The sequence below is a fragment of the Anomaloglossus baeobatrachus genome, chromosome 4 (genome assembly GCF_048569485.1).
Source record: "Anomaloglossus baeobatrachus isolate aAnoBae1 chromosome 4, aAnoBae1.hap1, whole genome shotgun sequence".
Classification (NCBI taxonomy): domain Eukaryota; kingdom Metazoa; phylum Chordata; class Amphibia; order Anura; family Aromobatidae; genus Anomaloglossus; species Anomaloglossus baeobatrachus.
The window spans coordinates 661,974,449-661,998,158 of NC_134356.1; the positions used below are offsets into that span (position 1 = coordinate 661,974,449).

The 23,710-nt window shown below is 47.6% G+C and overlaps 1 protein-coding gene across 1 annotated transcript in view; it reads right to left on the reverse strand.

Annotated features, from left to right (window-relative positions):
• Positions 1 to 4,705: 4,705 nt before the first annotated feature.
• CNN1 (calponin 1) overlaps positions 4,706 to 23,710 on the reverse strand; it is a 77,863-nt gene continuing 58,858 nt past the window's right edge. The window contains exons 2-7 of the mRNA XM_075346559.1: positions 14,412 to 14,533; positions 14,270 to 14,336; positions 12,959 to 13,096; positions 8,660 to 8,770; positions 7,179 to 7,325; positions 4,706 to 6,095 (exon numbers count right to left, since the gene is read on the reverse strand). Coding sequence (XP_075202674.1) covers positions 5,847 to 6,095; positions 7,179 to 7,325; positions 8,660 to 8,770; positions 12,959 to 13,096; positions 14,270 to 14,336; positions 14,412 to 14,533 — 834 coding nt within the window. The 3' untranslated portion in view covers positions 4,706 to 5,846. The remainder of the gene's footprint in view (positions 6,096 to 7,178; positions 7,326 to 8,659; positions 8,771 to 12,958; positions 13,097 to 14,269; positions 14,337 to 14,411; positions 14,534 to 23,710) is intronic.

Sequence of the window (23,710 nt, forward strand, 5' to 3'; positions counted from 1 at the left end):
AGGAACGACAAACAACAGCTTACCTGCGGCCGCCGGGAATGCGGAAGGAAGGAGGTGGGCAGGATGTTACGGCCGCTCATCTCCGCCCCTCTGCTTCTATTGGGTGGCTGCTTAGTGACGCCGCTGTGACGCCGCACGACCCGCCCCCTTAGAAAGGATCGCCGGCCACAGCGACGTCGCTAGGCAGGTAAGTCCTAACGATGTTGTGCGCCACGGGCAGCGATTTGCCCGTGACGCACAACCGACGGGGGCGCGTATGCTCGCAAGCGATATCGATGCGTGTAACGGGGCCTTAAGACATCAAGGCCTTAACCTCAATTGAATTAAATGCGCTCTGTATACATTTTGTTTTAAATTCTCAGTCAAGATCTCTGCTTGCTTTCAGGAAGAGGAAATGTGCAGCTTATAGAAATATTTCTCACCCAGTTGTGAGTTACATGCGGTAAATCTATCTCTGTAATAGATCGGACATTTGCAATGTCAGCAAGACTCCTTCATCCTGATCTTCATTTTTCCTGGACTGATCTCTTCAAGGCTGGGTACAATTGTAGTAGATGATGTGGAAGGAACCAGCACATTATTCGCTGCGAGCAAGCAGAGGTCTTGAAAGTGTTGGGGGATTGAACTAAAGAATACAGGAGTGAAGCCATTACCAGAAGAATGGAGGTGCTAGATGGATATGTCGCGGGCGGCGGGGCGCTGCGCTCGCTAACGCTCGGGTCCGGCGCTGCGGCTGCTGCTCGGTGGCTCGAGCGGTGGGCCGGATCCGGGGACTCGAGCGGCACGCCTTGCCCGTGAGTGAAAAGGAGGTGGTTTGTTTGGGGATTTAGTCCATGACGCCACCCACGGGTTGTGGTGAAGATGGGCACCAATGCTGCTGGTGACGGGGATCCCGGGAGTGATGGTAGGGAGCAGCTGGGATGTTGTTTTCCCCCTCCGTGGGTAGGGGTTGGTGGTCCCGGGGCCCGGTGGTGTGACAGGGAGGCAGGGTCGGTGAGGTGCAGGGTTGCAGGGACAGCGCGGCGCGGTGCTGGATGGCACGGGTGTACTTACTCAGCAAATGAGGCACAAAGTCTACGGTAAACGAAACGGCTGGATTGACGGGTCCCGCAGCCGGCTGCAGTGTCTCTCCCCGAACAGGTGATGGTGGCTGTCTCTCCCTGGACCTTTGTGTACTGTGATGACTCCAATGGCTGCCCAACGGTAGTCCGCTCCCTGGTGTATAGATACCGGAGGAGCCCGTTTTGCCTGCAGGCGCTGGCCCTCGGATTTCTAGCCGGTGGCTGTATATCCTCACGGTGTGAGCGGTTGCCTTCAATCGGGACTTGGTTGTTAGGGAACCCCGGGGGTTCCTGTCACACTCGTATTTGACTGTTGATGGCGGCTCCAAGCCTAGTCGGGGTCCGATGGCCCTGCCTGTGTGTGCTAGCTTCACTTCGCTCCCTGGTCGGTACCGGCGGGCCACCGCCCGACCCCGGTGCTACGGTTCCGCGTTGATCCATCACTCCTGCAGACGGCCACCACCGTCTGCCAACCTTGTTGTCAGTGCCTGGGCCACAAACCCAGACACTCTCCACTTTACTCCTCTCACTTCAGCCTCTTCCACTGAACTCCACCTAAACTCTTCTGACTGCCTTTTCCCGCCTCCAGGCCTGTGAACTCCTGGGTGGGCGGGGCCAACCACCTGGCTCCGCCCCACCTGGTGTGGACATCAGACCCTGGAGGGAGGCAACAAGGGTTTTGTGTTTGGCTAATGTTACTGTCTGGGGGGTGGGGGTGTATGTGTGTTACCTGTGACGACCTGGCTAGTCCAGAGCGCCACAGATACGCAGTGGAGATTGTAGAGCTGCAGTATGTTTCATCAACTGAAAAGCTAGGGGGCTCAGTCGGACCCCGCCTGATGGAATATCTGTGGCTTTGCTAAGGCAAAGTCGTCGATTTTGTAATTTTAGAGGTTTTCTAAGACCAGCGACTCCCTGTCCTCACTCCTACATTTTTGTCTGTTGATCCCTATGTGCCAGGAGGACGCTGTTATGTGGGACTAATGGCAAGGAAACTGCTGGGAGCCTTGTATCCTGGCATCACGTGGATGTGACATGTACAGACCCAGTACCCATGGACTCATGTGGCCTCTAGAAGAAAAGCAGCCATTTTTCCTAACCTTTAGTCTATTTTCAGTCATGTGACAGCTAAGCTCCACATTGACTACACTTGGTCATATGAAAACCGATCACTTTGAATATGCTCACAGTCATGTGATAACTAAGCTCAACGCTGACTAGACTTGGTCATGTGACAACTAAGCTCCACCCTGACTGTGCTCACAGACATGTGACAACTAAGTTTCACCCCGATTATGCTCATAGGCACGTGACACCTAATCACTTTGAATATGCTAACAGGCATGTTACAACTAAGCGCCATGCTGACTAGACTAAGGGGTACTTTGCACGTTGCGACATCGCTACTGCGATATCGTCGTGGTCAAATGGAGAGAAGATTAATGAGCGTGAAACTGTCAAAAATTAGTGATCTGTGTCACATCGTTCATTTTCATAATGTCGGGGCGTCCGCAGGTACGATGTTGTTTGTCGTTCCTGAAGCTCCACACATCGCTGTGTGTGAAGCCGCCGGAACGACAAACATCTCCTTACCTGCGCCCGCCGTCCACCGGCAATGCGGAAGGAAGAAGGTGGGCGGGCTGATTACATCCCGCTTATCTCCGCCCCTCCGCTTCTATTGGCCGGCCGATTAGTGAGCAGTCACAGTGACGTCGCCGACCAGGTAAGTGTGTGTGTGAAGCTGCTGTAGCGATAATGTTCGCTACGGCATCTATCACAAGATATCGCATGTGCGATGGGGGCGGGGGTTATCGCGCTCGGCATCGCTATCATTGGCTAGCGATGTCGCAGCGTGCAAAGTACCCCTTAGTCATATGAAAACTAGTCACTTTGCATATGCTCATAGTCATGTGATAACTAAGCTCCACCATGAATATGTTCACAGAATCGGGACAACTAAGCTCCACCAGGAGCCAATTAATAAAACTGAAATTCTCCCTGACAATATGTCTCCTTTTGTGTCATTTTCAAGCTCAGCCATGGATCTTGTCTATTGATTATCAGTATAACTAGGGTTTTCCTACAAAGTTTATTTTAATTTCCACAATTGGATGTGTCTTAAAGAAAAAAAAAAAAAGGTTTCTGTTCTGAGATAATCTTATATATGTGTCCCTGCTATGTACTGTGTAATGGCCGTGTCTGACCGTACAGCGATATGGTCTGATCATACCACATCACCTGGGGAGGATGCAAAAGAGTACACAGATATTACAGTATGAATCGTAGCTGCTGCTTTCTGTGAGGTAAAATATTTCCTTGAAGAAAAAACAAAAAAGCCAGCTCAACTCAAAAAAGGCATGTAACATACGATGTGCACTGCACTAAAAATTCCAAACTGTACTATTTTAAAATGTGAGATTTTTGGCAAAAAAATTTGCAATTTCTTGAGCTATCGCGCCACGTCACGACAAATATCTTTGGGGCAGTTCTCTTTTTTTTTTTTATGACCACATCAAAAGATCAGTTTCCTTTGATGTGGTCTTTGAAAGAAGAAAGGAGTTCAGTTAAGGCTAAATCAGTGATTTTCTTATATGAGAAAACTGGTTTGAGTTTCACCAACGTTTTTTTTTTTTTTTATCTATGTCTCGTCAACCTTTGGTCCGAATTTCATCATTTTTTTTCTGAGATAAGAAGCCTCCCCTGCCACCCAAAAAAAGTTTCTCTCTTATTTCCCATCCAGCAGTCCGTGAAAATGTTCATTCTTTGGAAAATTATTATTTATAGCCTACGATCTGTGAAAAACACATAGCACTTGTACACAAAAAAGTGGACTTGTGAATGAACCGTAAAAGGACTCACTTGTTTCTCATTTAACTATCACATTAGGTATGGGGAATGGGGGCAGGGAAGGGAAACCCTGTGCCTAGGGAAGGGGGGAGATTGTTACCCCTGACCAAACTTGCTGGCCCCTGGCTCCCCTGACCACCCTAGATAAGTTCTGCACCTATGCGCCAAGAAGGATTCCTGGACCTTGCTGAACCTGAACTGGGCAATAGGTAAGGAACGGATGAGATGAGTGCTTAGTCAACCCCACTAAGCTCTAAAGAAGACACAGGGAGCGTAAACGGCGGGAAGTGACCGAATTACTTATGTCCAAGAAGATTCAGGGAGAGAAACGGCAATAAACAACATTTCTTCAGATGAATACAAGTCAACTGCTTGAATCCAAGGCCTGTATAGGAATATAACTGTATCAACAGCAAACACCAAGGGGAAATGTGGGTATTTAAGGACAGATGGGGAAGTGATGATGATTAACAGCTGAACGGTGAGGATATCCACAGGGTCCTAAAAGGAAAGGAATTAACCTCAAGTAGAGAGAAGAGAGGATACCATTGACACCACACCAGGAAGAATAGAAGGTCAGGGAGCAGTTTGTGCAGCCAAATGCTGCGACCTTCTACAGCCGGACACCATAGAATTGTGTCTGTCAACCGCAACACATCATTCTGCAACCAGTAATAAGTTAAAAAAAAAAGCCATATTCTTTAACCCTTATTTTTTTGTTCTTCCTTTTTTATTGGCAGCATTTTGCCTCCCCCCCCTCATAATGATGCACAGAAATAAACCACACGGAGCCCATGTAGAAATATAGATCTAGAAATATATTTGCAAGTTGTTTCTTGGAACAGAGCAGAAGTGAGGTGTGGATTACTGCGGTGACGGGAGAGGAAAGGGTGGAGGAATGGGGGCAGCGAGGGACATGCACAAAAACATAGCCAGGAGAGTCGTTCATCACGCTGTAATCTGCAGAGCATTGCGCCCATCTCGGTGCTCGTCCTAACCCTATTAACCTTTCACCTGCCAGAACTTTTATCTTATAAGCCTCCATTCTGCCCCCCCACCATCAGATACCCGTCCCATCCTCTCAGAAGATCCCATCACCAGTGAGACTAGGAAAGCTGCAGAGCATATGCGCCATGTTGTAACCTGTCAGCAACGACGCTCTACAGACTAGTCATTGCTCTAGAAAAGTAGTGGTGCTTAGCACAGGGTTGTGATAAGTAGCCGGCCGTGGAAGACTGTCATGTCTCCCATCTAGGCTTGGGCCACAGGGCGTCTTTGGCGCAGGATAAATGGCATCTAATGAAAGCGATCGCAGTGATACGCAGACAGTGTGTATTGTTTGCAGTTCTACTGCGCAGCATTTTGATCGTAATGTCGCCGCATAGCCCCCGACATAAATAATAATAAAATAGTTTATGCGCCCCATTGTAAAAAAAAAAAAAAAAAAGTGATGCTCTGCGAATATCCCGAGATGGGGAGCAATGCTCTGCAGACGTCCACCTGAGCAAAATCTGGAAAAAAAAGGGAAATGTGGCGCTCATTGTCAGTCTCTTGTAAAGTGGTGTCAGGCGCGGAGGGGATGGGTTTATGTCTTTACTGCCAAAGCATAAGCTGGCACAGAATGGGAAGCTTTACCCCTTTTCTGCCAGGAGAGCAGAAAGTGGGTAGGACGAGCATCATTCTCTGCCAGAACAGCAGGTATGGGACGGGCAGCAATCTAATTGCCAGAAGGCAGGCTGGCACAGAGCGGGCATCATCTATTTCTTCCTTTGCAAGAGCAAACACGGATCGTGGGTAGCGTTTAACCCCCCTTTGCCAGAGCAACTAGCACACACTGGCATAGAATGGGCAGCGTGAACTCCGTTCTCTGCCACAGTAGCAGGCACACACTGGCACAGAAGAGGGCGGTGTACGGGATATTTTTGGGAATGGACGGCGTTACTCGGAGTTGTAATACTGATGGCTGTTATCGTAGTGCCCGTCCTCGTCGGGGATCAGGAGCATGTTGGGGTCTCCGCAGTACTTGGGGTCGAAGACCTGGCGTGGGAGGCCGTACACAGTCATGCCTTGCTGAGATGCCCCCTTGTTTGTTCCCATTTGCAAGGGTATGGTCTGGGTGTCGCAGTGCTCCATGCCAAGCTTCTGCTCGAAGATCTGGCGCTTAGTGCCTGGAGCCGTCATGCCAGCCTGAGGAAACAGGGCGTAGAGTTAGGGTGAGACACAAGCGGGCCTAAAATATCTACAATCCGGATCAGCACCACATTCTACTCAAATTAGTTCATCGAAAAATTGGGATATGGCTGCGTCCTCCTGCCTAAAAATGAGTACCAGAAAACATCCCTCGTAGCTTCACTTCACACTACCATGAAATAAAAGCCTATAATTCTGCCCTCTTGCAGTCACCACTAGGGGGAGCTCACTGTAGACATTGGTATACAGATGCCAATAAAGTCAACTGCTGCTTTCTTTGGTGAAGAGTCCCGCTGTATTCTTTAACTTGAAAAACTCCCAAAAATCCTACAAGGGCTTATTTTTGGAGTAGGGATTATAAATAAGAAAAATCCCCAAAAATCGTACTAGGGCTTATTTTTGGAGTAGGACTTATATTTTAAGAAAAAGCCCCAAAAATCTTTCTCAGGCTTGTTTTTGGACTAGGGCTTTTATATTTAGAAAAAGACCCAAAAATCCTACAAGGGCTTATTTGTGAAGTATGGCTTATATGTTAAAAAAAAAACCCAAAATTGTACTAGGGCTTATTTTTGGAGTATGGTTTATATTTTAAGAGAAAGCTCCTCAAATCCTACAAGGGCCTATTTTTGGAGTAGGGTTTATATTTAAAAAAAAAAAACCCCAAGAATCTTTCTCAGGCTGATTTTTGAAGTAGGGTTTATATATTAAGAAAAAGACTAAAAAAATCCTAAAAGGGCTTATTTCTGAAGTAGGGCTTATATTTTTAAGCATACTCAAAAAAGCCCCCCCATATCCTACAAGGGCTTATTCTCAGAGTAGGTCTTATTTGGGGGGAAACAGGGTACATATGCAGTGAGCTCCATCTAGTGGTGGCTGCCGGAAGTCTTTTTCTTAGAAACTTCCATATGGAACATAGGGTCTCTCCGGCAAACCAAGTATAATTTTATCCTGTATGAAGAGGACCCCTCAGGTGCAGATTAAACAACTACTAAAAATATTAGTAATCTGGATTTACATGTCGGGGGAAGGATTTGCAGTGCACTTACGTTTTGTTTTTTTTTTGGGTTAAAGCTCACTCACCTGGGATGCCCCTTTATTGGTGCCCATTTGTAAGCTGATGGTGGCTTGGTCCAGTGGCTGTTCAGTGCCTAATTTGGGGTCATACAGATGTCTACGGGTGCCATATGAGGTCATCCCTTTTTGGCTGGCAAACTTATTGGTTCCCATCTGCAGGAAAATAAAAGGTTTTAATTTAAAAAAAAAGTCCTTATTCAGAGATGTAATATAAAGGTCCTGGATCCCGATGCAAAATCTATAACAGTGCCCCCAACTACCATATAATGGAGGGGTCATAGCACACATTTAATGTTTGATATCACTACATATTGATTGATAGCTCACACCTCTTTCTAATTACTTGGCTGCCACCTTGTGGTGAATACTAGTATATCACAATATATTGATCACACCTTCCTCTAATTTACTACTCTGCTGCCACCTTGTGGTGAATGCTGGTATATCACAATATGATTTTATTTTTACAGGGAAATTTACCAAGAATGAGCAGGTCATACAAATGCCGTACAGTCTGTGACTGCTGATGGGTTTGATAGAAAATATATAATAAAAGGAAATTGTACATTTGTTGGTAAAATTACCTGTAAAAATAAAGTAATATTGTGATATCTCAGCATTCACCAAAAGATGGCAGCAGAGTATAAATTAGAGAAAGGTGTGATCAATATGATATATTGGCGGCACAGTGGCTCAGTGGTTAGCACTGTAGTCTTGTGGTGGCTCAGTGGTTAGCACTGTAGTCTTGTGGTGGCTCAGTGGTTAGCACTGTAGTCTTGTGGTGGCTCAGTGGTTAGCACTGTAGTCTTGTGGTGGCTCAGTGGTTAGCACTGTAGTCTTGCAGCGCTGGGGTCCTGGGTTCAAATCCCACCAAGGACACCATCTGCAAGGAGTTTGTATGTTCTCCCCGTGTTTGCGTGGGTTTCCTCCCATACTCCAAAGACATACAGATAGGGACTCTAGATTGTGAGCCCCAATGGGGACAGGGTTACCAATGTATGTAAAGCGCTGTGGAATTAATAGCGCTATATAAATGAATACTATTATTATTATATAGTGATATCCCAGCATTCACCACAAGATGGCAGCAGAGTAGTCAATTAGAGAAAGATGTGATCAATATGATATTGTGATATCCCAGAATTCACCACAAGGTGGCAGCAGAGTAGTAAATTAGATAACGGTATAATCAATATGATATTGTGATATCTCAGCATTCCCCACAAGGTGGCAGCAGAGTGGTAAATGAGAGAAAGGCGTGATCAATATGATATTGGGATTTCCCACCATTCACCACAAGGTGGCAGCAGAGTAGTACATAAGAGAAAGGTGTGAGCTATTGGTCAAATGTAGTGATATTAAAGAGTAAATGGGTCTCGTGACCCCTCTGTATCAGGATTGTATATGATCAATTTTCCCCTTTACTTCAGCACACACAGCTCCCCCTGCTGTTTGCAGGGGAGAATGCACATGACCCAAAACCTCACCTGAAGTCCAATGATATTTCTTCCTTCCCTGAGTTTTTCAGGGTTGAATTTCCTCTCCTGCCGATCGGCATACTTAACTCCAAGGTTGACTTTGGCTCCTTTGGATTTGGCCTGAATCAATTAATAAGGGATATATGTAAGCATAACATTAACCATTTCAGTGCTACCCCCTAAACTGGTGCATATTCCATTACATTGGGGACAGAGCGGTGACCGGTGACTGCAGGTTTCGCTGCGTTGTCAGTTGGGGCCTATGGTCGTCTGAAATGCGTCTCCTGTCTCATGCAATGCTTTCTTATCTAGTTGCAGTGCCCATAATGGCCACCAGGTGGCAGAAGGCAATAGTAATCTTAATATTTGGTGCCTTTAAATTTTAAAAATAGGTTTTAATTGTATGTGATCCTCATATACAGGGAATGTTTCCCCGCGGGAGCTATCATTACATCACACAGGATGACGGGTAGGGCTTGTGCAATGCTCGTCTGTACTGTACACATCACTATTGCAGCCCTCTGTCATGGCCTACTCCGCACTGTGCTACGTCAGACATGCCAGCTGACTACACATCAGGCTCCGGCCTGCAGCTTAGGTAAGAATTGTAAAATAAAATATACTCTCCGTAGTGAGGTCATCGCTGTGATATGAGAAAGAAATGGGGAGATTTGTCATGGCTGGCACTGAACCAGCAAGGAAGATTTCAGCTCTGAACCTGACACATGTTAATGCAGCACTGGAGTGTAAAGCTATGTCCTACTCTTATGGCATTAAAGAAGCTGCTTACAAACAGCAGGTTATGCCGTCTTTTTACTGCTTTTTGGTTCAGATTATATGAGTGTAATTTGTCTACAGTACATGTTTAATAAAGTTAGTTTTATTCACTAAAAAGAAAAAGGCATTGTTACGTTTTTTGTACTTTCTCGCGTTCCATGGGTGAAAAAACGCTAAAATTGACATGTTGCAGACTTAAGAAGTGCTGCAGTTTTCCCAATTCAGTTGGAAAAGCCCAAAAACAAATGTGTGCATGAGGTTTATAATACAGGAGGTACTGTACTGATCTTGCGTTACATCCTGTATTATGCTCCAGAGCTGCACTCACTATTCTGCTGGTGCAGTTGTGGCGCCCTGGACAAGCCAGGTCGTCACAGGTACTGCAACAACACACCCCACACCCCGAGATAGGAACACCAGTCACACACAAATCCTTGTTGCCTCCCTCCAGGGGCTGATGTCCACACCAGGTGGGGTGGACCAAGACGGTTGGCCCCACCCACTGAGGAGTTCACAGGCCTGGAGGCGGGAAAGGAAGTCAGAACAGAACAGTTAGGGAGAGTGAAGGAGAAGGAGGGAAGTAGCAGTTGAGGCGCAATCTGACCGTGTCCGGGTACGTGGCCCGGGCACCAAGAGCAAGGTTGGCAGACGGTGGTGGCCGTCTGCAGGAGAGGCCGATCGACGCGGAACCGTAGGACCGGGGACGGGCGGTGGCCCGCCGGTACCGAACCAGGGAGCCAAGAGAAGCCAGCACAAACCGGCAGGGCCTACGGACCCCGACCAGGCTTGGAGTCGCCGTTAAACCGGTCAAATCCGTTAGCGACCGGAACCTCCGGGGTTTCCTAGCAGCAAAGACCCGACTGAAGTCAACCGTCCATACCGAGAAAGGGAAATACAGCTACCGCCAAGGCTAGAATTCCCAGGGCCAGAGCCTGCGGGCAAAAGGGGCTCCTCTGGCACATATTCAAGCTGGGGAGCGGGTTACCAATGGGAAGCCATTGGGACCGAAGACACACAACAGGTGCAGGGAAAGGCAGCCACCACCAACCGTCCGGGAGAAACCACAGCAGCCGGCTGCGGGACCTGTCCATCCAGCCGTTTGTTTTACCGGAGACTCTGTATCCATTCTTGGCTGAGTGAGTACCACCGTGCCATCTGGCACCGCGCTGCCCCCGCGACCCTGCACCTCGCCAACCCTGCCTCCCCGTCACCTCACCGGGCCCCAGAACCGCCAACTCCCCCTACCCATGGAGGGGAAAGAAACATCTCGGCTGCTCCCTGTCATCGCTCCCGGGATCCCCGTCCAGAGCAGCGGTGGTGTCCCAACCTCACCACAAACCGTGGGTGGCGTCACGGACCGACTCCCCAAACCCAAACCACCCCTTTCACTCACGGGAGAGGAGCGCCGCTCGAGTCCCCGGATCCGTCCCACCGTTCGAGCCATCGAGCAGCAGCAGCGCCGGACCCGAGCGTGGTGAGCGCAGCGTCCTCCCCGCCCGCGACACAGTCACTGTGTACATACATTACATTACTTATCCTGTACTAATCCTGAGTTACAGCCTGTATTATACTCCAGAGCTGCACTCACTATTCTGCTGGTGCAGTCACTGTGTACAGTCATGGACAAAAGTTTTGAGAATGACACCAAAATGATATTTTCACATGATCTGTTGCCTTCTGGTTTTTAATTGTGTTTGTCTGATGTTTACATCACATACAGAAATATAATTGCAATCATATTATGAGACCAAAAGGTTATATTGACAGAATGAGTTAATGCAGCAAGTCAATATTTGCAGTGTTGACCCTTCTTCTTCAGGACCTCTGCAATTCTCCCTGGCATGCTCTCAATCAACTTCTGGAGCAAATCCTGACTGATAGCTGTCCATTCTTGCATAAGCAATGCTTGCATTTTGCCAGAATTTGTTGGTTTTTGTTTGTCCACCCGTCTCTTGATGATTGCCCACAGGTTCTCAATGGGATTAAGATCTGGGGAGTTTCCAGGCCATGGACCCAAAAACTCTATGTTTTGTTCCATGAGCCATTTAGTGATCGCCTTTGCTTTATGGCAAGGTGCTCCATCATGCTGGAAAAGGCATTGTTGGGCGCCAAACTGCTCTTGGACGGTTGGGAGAAGTTGCTCTTGGAGGACATTCTGGTACCATTCTTTATTCATGGCTGTGTTTTTAGGCAAGACTGTGAGTGGTGCGATTCCCTTGGCTGAGAAGCAACCCCACACATGAATGGTTTCCGGATGCTTAGCAGTTGGCATGAGACAAGACTGGTGGTAGCGCTCACCTCTTCTTCTCCTAATAAGCTGTTTTCCAGATGTCCCAAACAATCGAAAAGGGGATTCATCTGAGAAAATGACTTTCCCCCAGTCCTCAGCAGTCCACTCCCTGTACCTTATTCAGAATATCAGTCGGTCCCTGATGTTTTTTCTGGAGAGAAGTGGCTTCTTTGCTGCCCTCCTTGAAACCAGGCCTTGCTCAAGCAGTCTCCACCTCAGAATGCGTGCAGAAGCACTCACACCAGCCGCTGCCATTGCTGCGCTAGCTCGGCACTGCTGGGAGTCCCATCCCGCAGCTGAAACAGTTTTAAGATACGGTCCTGGCGTTTGCTGGTCCTTCTTGGGCGCCCTGGAGCCTTTTTGGCAACAATGGAAGCTCTCTCCTTGAAGTTCTTGATGATGCGATAGATTGTTGACTGAGGTGCAATCTTTGTAGCTGCGATACTCTTCCCTGTTAGGCCATTTTTGTGCAGAGCAATGATGGCTGTACGTGTTTCTTTAGCGATAACCATGGTTAACTGAAGAGAAACAATGATACCAAGCACCAGCCTCCTTTTAAAGTGTTCAGTGGTGTCATTCTTACTTAATCATGACTGATTGATCGCCAGCCCTGTTCTCATCAACACCCACACTTGTGTTAATGGAACAATCACTAAAACAATGTTAGCTGCTCCTTTTAAGGCAGGAATGCAATGATGTTGAAATGTGTTTTGGGGGTTAAAGTTCATTTTCTTAGCCAATATTGACTTTGCAAGTAATTGCTGTTAAGCTGATCACTCTTTATGACATTCTGGAGTATAAGCAAATTGCCATTAGAAAAACGTAAGCAGTAGACTTTGTAAAAATTAATATTTGTAGCATTCTCAAAACATTTGGCCATGACTGTACACACATTACATTACTGATCCTGTACTGATCCTGTATTATACTCCAGAGCTGCACTCACTATTCAAACCTTGGTCTCTTAATATCAGAATATAAATGTAACAACCAATCAGTAATCAGCTTTTATCTGTCCTGCACAATATTCACAGTGAGAGCTGCGATTTGATTGGTTTAGCTAAAATATACTGCTTGCCATGGGAGAGCTAGTATGGGGAATAGCAGAGCTGTTGCCCATAGCAACCAATCAGAATGCTGGTTTCATGTTTGTATGGCAGGTTACAGAATAGAAGGACCGTTCTTATTGGCTGTCTCCATACACAGATCCTTATGGGGTGCGGGGTGACTGCGGTGCGTACCATGCTGGCCAGGGCGAGCAGTGTGGACTGGACTTGGGTGAGGTTGGTGTTCTCAAACAGGTCGTTTGCTTCGAATATATCGTGGGGTTTGAGTCCGTACGCTGTGATGGCCTTAATGAAGTTTCCAATGTTTTCCATCTGCAGAGACAAAAGAACGGTATTGTATGATGAAGGGAAAAATATTCTGCAACGTGGTTAAATAAAGATATCTGCATTTTCCACAGACTCCTCTCCTTGGCTGCAGTACCACGCACATCCTGTATAGAGGAAGGGGGCGCTGTTTCCCAGAGGATGACTCTGAAGTAAAAAATTCAGCTTGTGACTTCCAATGGTCTAATAACTACGACTATTAAAGAGATGAACATTCGATTGCTTGTACTGTGTACTGCAATACCATAGTATATTGGAACTGACATGGATAGGCTTTATTGGAGGACCAAGATGGCAGGGACGGGGCCCTTCAGTTGGGACTACCTGCCATGGAAAAACCATCGGGACCCCTTGTGTCTCAGGAGGGAGGGCAGTGTGTGTCAGTGCATGCGCTCACTGGTAACCACCCCTTTAAATGCCTCGGTCAGTGATTGACAGCTGCATCTAAATGGTTAAACATCACTGAGACAAAAGCCTGCTGTATAGCACAGCTCGTAGCCCTCTTTATACACGTGCACCATGGTGTACTATTACATAGGTGCTTAAAGGGATTAAAAGGAACCAATCAGATCAATTTTATAACTGTAACTATCGGTATGGGTCAGTACTAACATTATCCTGACTGATTCCCTTTAAATCTGTCAGCAACGTTTTGCTATCTAATCTGAGAGCAACATAATGTAGGGACAGAGACCCTGATTCCAGCAATATGTCACTTGCTGGGAGGCTTGCTGTCATTTGGATACAATCACTGTTTTCTCTGCTCCAGTTCTAGCAGAGCCCTGTGTAACCCCACCCACACCACTTATTGGCACCTTTCTGTTTACACTGTGCATAGGCAGAAAGCCGCTAATCAGTGGTAGGGGTAGTTTCATACAGAGCAGGAGGACTAGGAGGCAAAAGACATCTAGCACTTTAGTGATAATCTCCTGCTTACAGTATAAAACACTGATTTTATTGAAACAGCAACACAACCTAGTAAGTGACATTGCTGGAATCAGGGGCTCAGCCCCTACATCATGCTACTCTCTGATTACATAGCAAAAACTTTCTGAGAGATTCCCTTTGAAGTTTATAGTCAGATTGTAGTCTGGTACCTTTTATGTCACTATGGTGTTCAGAGTCAGTAAGCTGCAGGAAAGCCACCACTATTTCATTTACCTGATGCCAGTTTTGTGTAGACTCATTGACCCTCTTGACAGACCCGGGCTGCAGCTTATTAATTAATCTGTGGGAGAAATAATTAGAAAAGTATAATAGAGCGTTAGCGCTTATAGGTCTAGATGACCTGCAATGTACTCACTCGCACAGGATGGCGCCGTCTTTCAGTGACTCCATGAACTTGTTTCCAATCTTCTTTCCGGTTGTGTTTTCTATCCACTCCCTCAGCTCGGCCTCCAGGTGGGGGTCATACTTTGAGGCCAACTAAAAAGTAGAGAAAGCAGAATGTCAGAAGCGGTGCATGTAACTACTCCCTCCATACACAGAATGTCAGAGGAGGTGCCTGTAATTACTCCCTCCATACACAGAATGTCAGAGGAGGTGCCTGTAACTACTCCCTCCATACACAGAATGTCAGAGGAGGTGCCTGTAATTACTCCCTCCATACACAGAATGTCAGAGGAGGTGCCTGTAACTACTCCCTCCATACACAGAATGTCAGAGGAGGTGCCTGTAACTACTCCCTCCATACACAGAATGTCAGAGGAGGTGCCTGTAATTACTCCCTCCATACACAGAATGTCAGGGGAGGTGCCTGTATCTACTCCCTCCATACACAGAATGTCAGAGGAGGTGCCTGTAACTACTCCCTCCATACACAGAATGTCAGAGGAGGTGCATGTAACTACTCCCTCCATACACAGAATGTCAGAGGAGGTGCCTGTAATTACTCCCTCCATACACAGAATGTCAGAGGAGGTGCCTGTAACTACTCCCTCCATACACAGAATGTCAGAGGAGGTGCCTGTAACTACTCCCTCCATACACAGAATGTCAGAGGAGGTGCCTGTATCTACTCCCTCCATACACAGAATGTCAGGGGAGGTGCCTGTAACTACTACCTCCATACACAGAATGTCAGATAAGGTGCATGTAACTGCTCCCTCCATCTCAGAATGCAGAGTAGGTGCCTGTATCTACTCCCTCCATACACAGAATGTCAGGGGAGGTGCCTGTAACTACTACCTCCATACACAGAATGTCAGAGGAGGTGCCTGTAACTACTCCCTCCATACACAGAATGTCAGAGGAGGTGCCTGTAACTACTCCCTCCATACACAGAATGTCAGAGGAGGTGCATGTAACTACTCCCTCCATACACAGAATGTCAGAGGAGGTGCCTGTAACTACTCCCTCCATACACAGAATGTCAGAGGAGGTGCATGTAACTACTCCCTCCATACACAGAATGTCAGAGGAGGTGCCTGTAACTGCTCCCTCCATACACAGAATGCAGTGTAGGTGCCTGTATCTACTCCCTCCATAAACAGAATGTCAGGGGAGGTGCCTGTAACTACTACCTCCATACACAGAATGTCAGAGGAGGTGCCTGTAACTACTCCCTCCATATACAGAATGTCAGAGGAGGTGCATGTAACTACTCCCTCCATACACAAAATGTCAGAGGAGGTGCATGTAACTACTCCCTCCATACACAGAATGTCAGAGGAGGTGCCTGTAACTACTACCTCCATACACAGAATGTCAGAGGAGGTGCCTGTGTGGCGTCCTGGACTAGCCAGGTCGTCACAGATAACACTCAAACACCCCCACTAGACAGTAACATTAGCCAAACAAAAAACCTTGTTGTCTCCCTCCAGTGTCTGATGTCCACACCAGGTAGGGCGGAGCCAAGTGGTTGGCCCCAGCCACCGAGGAGTTCATAGGCCTGGAGGCGGGAAAAGTGACAGATAGAGTTTGGAGTTTGAAGTGAGAGGAGTGAGCACTTGGGTGTCTGGGTTTGTGGCCCAGGCACTGACAGCAAGGTTGGCAGACGGTAGTGGCCGTCTGCAGGAGTGGTGAAGCAACGCGGAACCGTAGGACCGGGGTCGGGCGTTGGCCCGCCAGTACCGACCGGGGAGCGAAGTGAAGCCAGCACACACAGGCAGGGCCATCGGACCTCGACCAGGCTTGGAGCCGCCGACAATAGTCAAATCCGAGTGTGACCGGAACCCCAGGGGTTTCCTAACAGCCAAAGACCCGATAGAAGGCAACCGCCCACACCGTGAGGGTATACAGCTACCGCCTAAGGCTAGGGACCCAAGGGCCAGCGCCTGCGGGCAAACGGGCTCCTCCGGCATCCATACACCGGGGAGTGGACTACCGTTGGGGATCCATAGTAGTCAATCAAGTACATCAAGGTGCAGGGAAAGACAGACGCCATCACCTGTCCGGGGAGTGACACTGCAGTCCGGCTGCGGGACCCGTCCATCCAGCCGTTTGGTTTACCGAGGACTTTGTGCATCTCTTGCTGAGTGAGTACACCTGTGCCATCCGGCACCGCGCCGCGCTGTCCCTGCAACCCTGCACCTCACCAACCCTGCCTCCCCGTCACTCCACCGGGCCCCGGGACCACCGACCCCTACCCACGGTGGGGGAAAACAACATCCCAGCTGCTCCCTACCATCGCTCCCGGGATCCCCGTCACCAGCAGCGGTGGTGCCCATCTTCACCACAACCCGTGGGTGGCGTCACGGACTAAATCCCCCAAACCAACCACCCCTTTCACTCACGGGCGAGGAGCGCTGGTCGTGTCCCCGCATCCGGCCCACCGCTCGAGCCACCGAGCAGCAGCAGCGCCGGACCCGAGCGTTGGCGAGCGACCAGCAGCGGCGGCGTCCTCCCCGCCCGCGACACATGTAACTACTCCCTCCATACACAGAATGTCAGAGGAGGTGCCTGTAACTACTCCCTCCATACACAGAATGTCAGAGGAGGTGCCTGTAACTACTCCCTCCATACACAGAATGTCAGAGGAGGAGCATGTAACTACTCCCTCCATACACAGAATGTCAGAGGAGGTGCCTGTAACTACTCCCTCCATACACAGAATGTCAGAGGAGGTGCATTTAACTGCTCCCTCCATACACAGAATGTCAGAGGAGGTGCATGTAACTGCTCCCTCCATACACAGAATGTCAGAGGAGGTGCCTGTAACTGCTCCCTCCATACACAGAATGTCAGAGGAGGAGCATGTAACTACTCCCTCCATACACAGAATGTCAGAGGAGGAGCATGTAACTACTCCCTCCATACACAGAATGTCAGAGGAGGTGCCTGTAACTACTCCCTCCATACACAGAATGTCAGAGGAGGTGCATGTAACTACTCCCTCCATACACAGAATGTCAGAGGAGGTGCATGTAACTACTCCCTCCGTACACAGAACGTCAGAGGAGGTGCAAATGTGGCGCCCTGGACAAGCCAGGGGCCACAGAGAACAACACCCACACACCCCACACTCCCAGCAGGCACACCGAAGTCAGACACAAAACCCTTGTTGCCTTCCTCCAGGGGCTGATGTCCACACCAGGGGGTGGGCCAGGCGGTTGGCCCCGCCCACCGAGGAGTTCAGTCCTGGAGGCGGGAAAACAAACAGATTAGTTTTGGAGGTGAAAGTGGAAGGAGCAACTAACTGACAGCGTCCGGGTGTGTGGCCCAGGCGAGACAGCAAGGTTGGCAGACGGTGGTGACCGTCTGCAGGAGTGGCTGATTGGAGTCTACCGTAAGGAACGTGGACGGGCGGTGGCCCGGCGGTACCGGACCGGTACGCAAAGAGAAGCCAGCACCATCTGGCAGGGGCTTACGGACCCCGCCAAGGCTAGGAGTCGCCGTGAATTTGCCAAATCCGTTAGTGAAGGGAACCTCCTGGGTTTCCCAACAGCCAAGTCCCGACAGAAGGCAACAGTCCAACCAAGTGAGGGAGACACCGCCACCGCCAAGGCAACCGTTTCTCAGGGCCAGCGCCTGCGGGCAAAAGGGGCTCCTCCGGCCTATATCTAAGACGGGGAGTGGGTTACCGGTGGGAACCCATTGGAACCATCTACCGTATCTAGGTGCAGGGAAAGGCAGTCACCATCAACCTGCCGGGAGAAAACAACACCGCAGCCGTCTGTGGGACCCGTCCATCCAGCCGTGTGTTTTACCGAGAACTGTGTCCTCATCATTGGCTGAGCGAGTACCACCGTGCTGTGCGGCACAGCGCTGCCCCCACGACCCTGCACCTCGCCAGGCCCCGTAACCCGCCTGCCATCCATCCCTTCCCCATCACCGGGCCCCGGGACAACCAACCCCCTACCCATGGAGGGGAGAACTAACAACAAAGCTGCTCCCTGTCACCGCTCCCGGGATCCCCGTCCAGAGCAGCGGTGGTGTCACCAATATCACCACAACCGTGGGTGGCGTCACGGACAATAATCACAACCCCCACCATCAAAATCCCCTTTTCACTCACGGGCGAGGAGCGCCGCTCGAGTCCCCGGGATCCGGCCCACCGCTCGAGCCACCACCGAGCAGCAGCAGCCGCAGAGCAGCAGCGGCAGCCGGACCCGAGCAGTGGGAGAGCGCAGCGTCCCCTCCTCCGCCCGCGACACATGTAACTACTCCCTCCATACACAGAATGTCAGAGGAGGTGCCTGTAACTACTCCCTCCATACACAGAATGTCAGAGGAGGTGCATGTGACTACTTCCTCCATACACAGAATGTCAGAGGAGGTGCATGTGACTACTCCCTCCATACACAGCAGCAGTCACAGGGGCTTGTAAGGGGACATAAATTAGGGGATGTAGGAGATATGAACAGCGCCACTATTGTCTTTGGCTGTCTGTAGCATTGCAGCTTAGCTCCAGTGATAAGAATGATGTGGAGCACCAGTACCACACGCAAACTGTAGATAATCATGGTGCTGTTTTTGGAAAATGGCAGCCATCGTTTAATATGCCTTTAAGATTTGTTCTCAATGGATTTTTCTTGCTGGGAACACCTCCCCCTTAAAATACAGTTTTTGTTGCATTCCTCTTTATATTATATATATATATAATGTTATTATTTTTTTTTTTAAAGTGGTGATTGTGTTTAGGTTTTTTTCTGCTTTAAGCGATTCACTGATCACATTTGTAGCGGTTTTAATTTTTTTTAAAGCAGACACACCTCAAAGCCGGGTTCACGGAGTCTTTATGGATCTTGTAACAGATTCACATTACAAAATATCCCCAGTACCATGTGCACTATAGAGGTATGTTGTTTTTTTTGCTGAGTTTTTGGAGCAGAAACTCTCCAAAAACCATGAGTTCAAAAGCCACAAGTTTTGATTAGAGAGTTTGACAGCTTCTGCTCCGAAAATTCAGCAAAAAAACCTGTGTGAACATACTCTAGTGAAGTATTTTCCCAATAAAATGAAAAGGAAGATTATTCAGAGTTTTTGAAGAGGTTTTTCACGTGGATTTTGGAGCAAAACTGCTCCAAAATTTACATAGAAAAAAACCATCAATGTGAATATGTCCGAAGAATAAAAACCTGTACCAAAGAGCCCCAGAAATCATGGGTCATTTCTATCCCTCCTATGAAGGTGACAAGGGACCCCTAACGCACGACTAATGCGATTGCATTCGTTGAAGCCCCCAAACTTCTCACATTGTTTATATAGCCCCCTGATTGAAGCAGATATATATCCTCAACAAAATTATAAACCCAACACATGTTTTTGCTCCCATTTTTCATGAGCTAAACTCAAAGATCTAAGACTTTTCCTATGTACAAAAGGCCTTTTTCTCTCAAATATTGTCTATAAATTTGTATAAATCTGTATTAGGGCTCATGCGCACGTTTCGTAATTACATGCATTTACGCTGCGTATTGGACTGCAGTGTAAATGCATGTGTCCTGCGTCCCCTGCACAATCTATGTAGATTATGCATGAGACGTGCGCACGTTGCTTTTATGAACGCAGCGATTTGGGTGCTAAAATTTTGACCCAAATCCGTGCATTCATAAAATGAGCATGTCAATTAATTTGTGCGCTATGGATGCAGCTCCCACTCTATCTATGGCGGGGGCAGCAGCCAGAGCGCATGAAATTGGCTTTTTTAAACAAAAAAACTGCATCTGTCATGCAGTGTTTCTGCAGGGATTTGAAGTGCACATGTGCTGTCAAATCGCTGCAGAATATTCAGCAGTTACGTGCGCATGAGCCCTTAGTGAGTAGAGATAATCCATCCAACTCAAAGGTGCGGCATATCAAGAGACTGATTACACAGCATGATTATTGCACAGGTGTGCCTTAGGCTGGCCACAATAAAAGGTCACTGTAAAATGTGCAGTTACAGTATTAGGGGTGTCCAGTGGGTCAGAAAACCAGTCAGTATCTGGTGTGACCACCATTTGTCAGTCTGCCATCTCTCCAACATGCCAGAAGCCATTGAATGTGACCATTTCCCACTCAGGTTGGTTATGACGACGCTCTGCAGTCAGGTGGAGACCCCCGATGAGAAGGACGAGCAGCAGATGAGGTTCCCTATGACGATTACTGACATTTTGTGCAGAAATTCTTTGGTTTTGCACCGATTGTTGCATTCGCTGTCCGGGTGGCCGGTCTCAGATGATCTGGAGGTGAAGATGCTGGATGTGGAGGTCCTCGACTGGTGTGGTTACACGTGGTCTGCGGCTGTGAGGCCGGTTGGATGTGCTGCCAAATTCTCTGAAACTCCTTTGGAGGCGGCTTATGGTAAAGAAATGAACATTGAATTCACAGGAACAGCTCTGGAGGCCATTCCTGCAGTCAGCAGCCAACTGCACGCTCCCTCAATACCTGCAACATCTGTGGCATTGTGCTGTGTGATAAAACTGCACATTTTAGAGTGGCCTTTTATTGTAGTCAGCCTAAGGCGCACCTGTGCAATAATCAGGCTGTCTAATCACCATCTTGATATGTCACACCTGTGAGGTGGATGGATTATCTCCGCAGAGGAGAAGTGTCATTGACACAGATTTAGACAAATTTGTGAACAATATTTGAGATAAAAAGAAAAGGCATTTTGTACATAGGAACAGTCTTAGATCTCTGAGTTCAGCTCATGAAAAATGGAGCAAAAACAAGTGTTGTTTATATTTTTATTCAGTATAATAGGAATTGCCAGCTGTAAAAACATTGGGGTCCGGTTGCCATTTTGTATAATAATATTGCATGTGTGAACAAGGCATAGCAATACATCCATATTGACATAAATTAATAGCCCCCTAAATACAAAGTTACCTCAAAAATGTTCTGTACACAGGTGCCATTTTTTTGTGTATATTCGGAGGAAATGATGGTATATAATGTATGTGATTTTTATATATATATATATATATATATATATATATATATATATATATATATATATATATATATATATATAATATATTCTGTTTATTTCACTCTTTGATGTATAAGCGAAACATAGGTAAAGGTGGAGTTTATGCTAATTAAACTCAATGATCTTTTCTGATCCTTTGGGGAGGAGAGGACGACTTAGCCAATAATATACACATGTTGGCCTAAACTTTAGGACTCATTTATCAGAACTGTTTACTAGGCCTGGTTACCCGTAGCAACCTATCAGAGCTCAGCTTTTATTGCTTACACTGCTATGGATGACAAAGCTCTATTTTTTTCTTTTAGCCAGGTTTAAAAAGGACTAATGTTTAAGACGTTTAAAAAAAAAACCCCAAATAATTAATCTTCCCAAGAAAATGAGGATTATCAAAAATATAATTACATGAACCTCCTGTGGTAATGGCATACACTGGGAGAGATGTGGCAGAATTGGTGCAAAGGAAATGTGGAGTAGTTGCCCATAGCAACAAATCAGTTTAGCCCCTTAGGCCAAATTCAGATAATCATGAGTATGGATTGCAATGTCCATATTCCCCACAGGTCTCTTGGTCTGAACTAAACAGCCTCATAGACATTTATGGGGCATGACCCGGTCCGGATATCAAGGTCCATAATCGGACCATGTTTTACCGATGTCTGAATTTGGCCTATGGGCTATGTCACATTTTTTTTTACATAAACTTCACAGACTGTCATGGGGGCATTGGACTCTGTTCAGATTGCAGATTCAGACACGCCGTCCGATGGTTTCTCGGATCAACACAGGCAGACTCGGGCATCGACTTGTTGTGTACTGATTCATAGCCAGGCTAGCAAGAGTTAATCTTTGCTAGTCTGCTTGCCCCTTTAATCACATGTTGTGAGGAGACCTATCACAGCTGCTCCCCTCCTATTTATACTGTTGGAATCCTTCTACCCATGCCAGCTATAGCTTATTCCCGATTGGTCTGTGAGGTGTGGTGTTCCCAGACTCTCTCTAGTGAAAGTTGTGTTTAGTGGGGTTCTTGCTTTGTGCAGTTGTGGAGTTTACCCCTGTTATTTTGTACTTCCTTCTTGCTCTTGTTTTCTTCCTGAATCTCTTATGGTCTTTAACTCTGTGATTGCGTGCTGTGTGACAGAGTTTTTGTTTTTCTCTTGTTTTTTTTTTTTTGTGGTTTCAACAGACTCCTGTCTCGTCCCTCCCTTAGGGAGGAGGAGGAATTAGATCAGGCTGGTCAGGAGCAGGGCCAGGAAGGAGACTCAGGCCTCTCCACCATTAGGAGTATCCCTGAGGATAGGGATAGCATAGTGCCCCCTAGGTTGAGGGACAGCATAGGAGCCCTGATTTCTTGCTATCCCAAAGTCAGCTAAACTTGAATTAGTTGTTATGGGCAACTACTCTTTTTGTACAGTTTTGCCCATCGTACAAAACTAGATTTATAAACTAAATGCCCCCCAAAAGGCTGAAATGTCACTTTCACTGAGCAGATCATATTCAGTGTTGTCATAATATAACAAGTGCTGGCCCTTTAAATGGTAGATCTGCTCAGTTTCATGAAGTAGACCTTGCGTGCTAGACATAATTAATCGATACGTTCATTGTTTTTTTTAGGTTACTTGACCCTGGAATTGTTGACTCCGGTCTTTCCATACTCCACCCCTCCTTTCCCAATTCTTATCTAAAATGACTGCACAGACACCAATTTTTCTTTGGATAATTTTGGCCATAGCAGCCATTTTATTGAACAGAAATATATAACAAATAAAAACATTGCAATATGGTAGGGTCCTTGAAGCTACAAACCCTGGTGATTCCTACCAACCGAACCATAAACACCAACTTGCCCCCAGCCGTTACCCACACTGGCTCAGGAGCACCAAACGGTAAGGGTTAATCCTCTGTTAACCCAAACCACCCCCAGGGACCCCGACATACCCCGTCGGGAATCCCCACAAAATCACCAGGTGACCAGCCATTCTGCCAATGAGGGGATCCATACCCAGATGGATTCCCCAAACCAATTTTTCAACCAACTTCAAGGACCCACCAATAAAAACCGCCACCCAGCCACTACGACCCGTAAACAACCCCGCACCCCACCCCTTGAACATACCAAACATACCCCAACATATGAGGGAGGGCGGGTGGGACTTTCACTTCTGTCCCCACGAGCGGGAAATGTGCCGCTCCTCCCCCTGCTCATTGTTTTATTTTAAAAACGGGCTCGCTCTCTCCCCCTCCCCTCA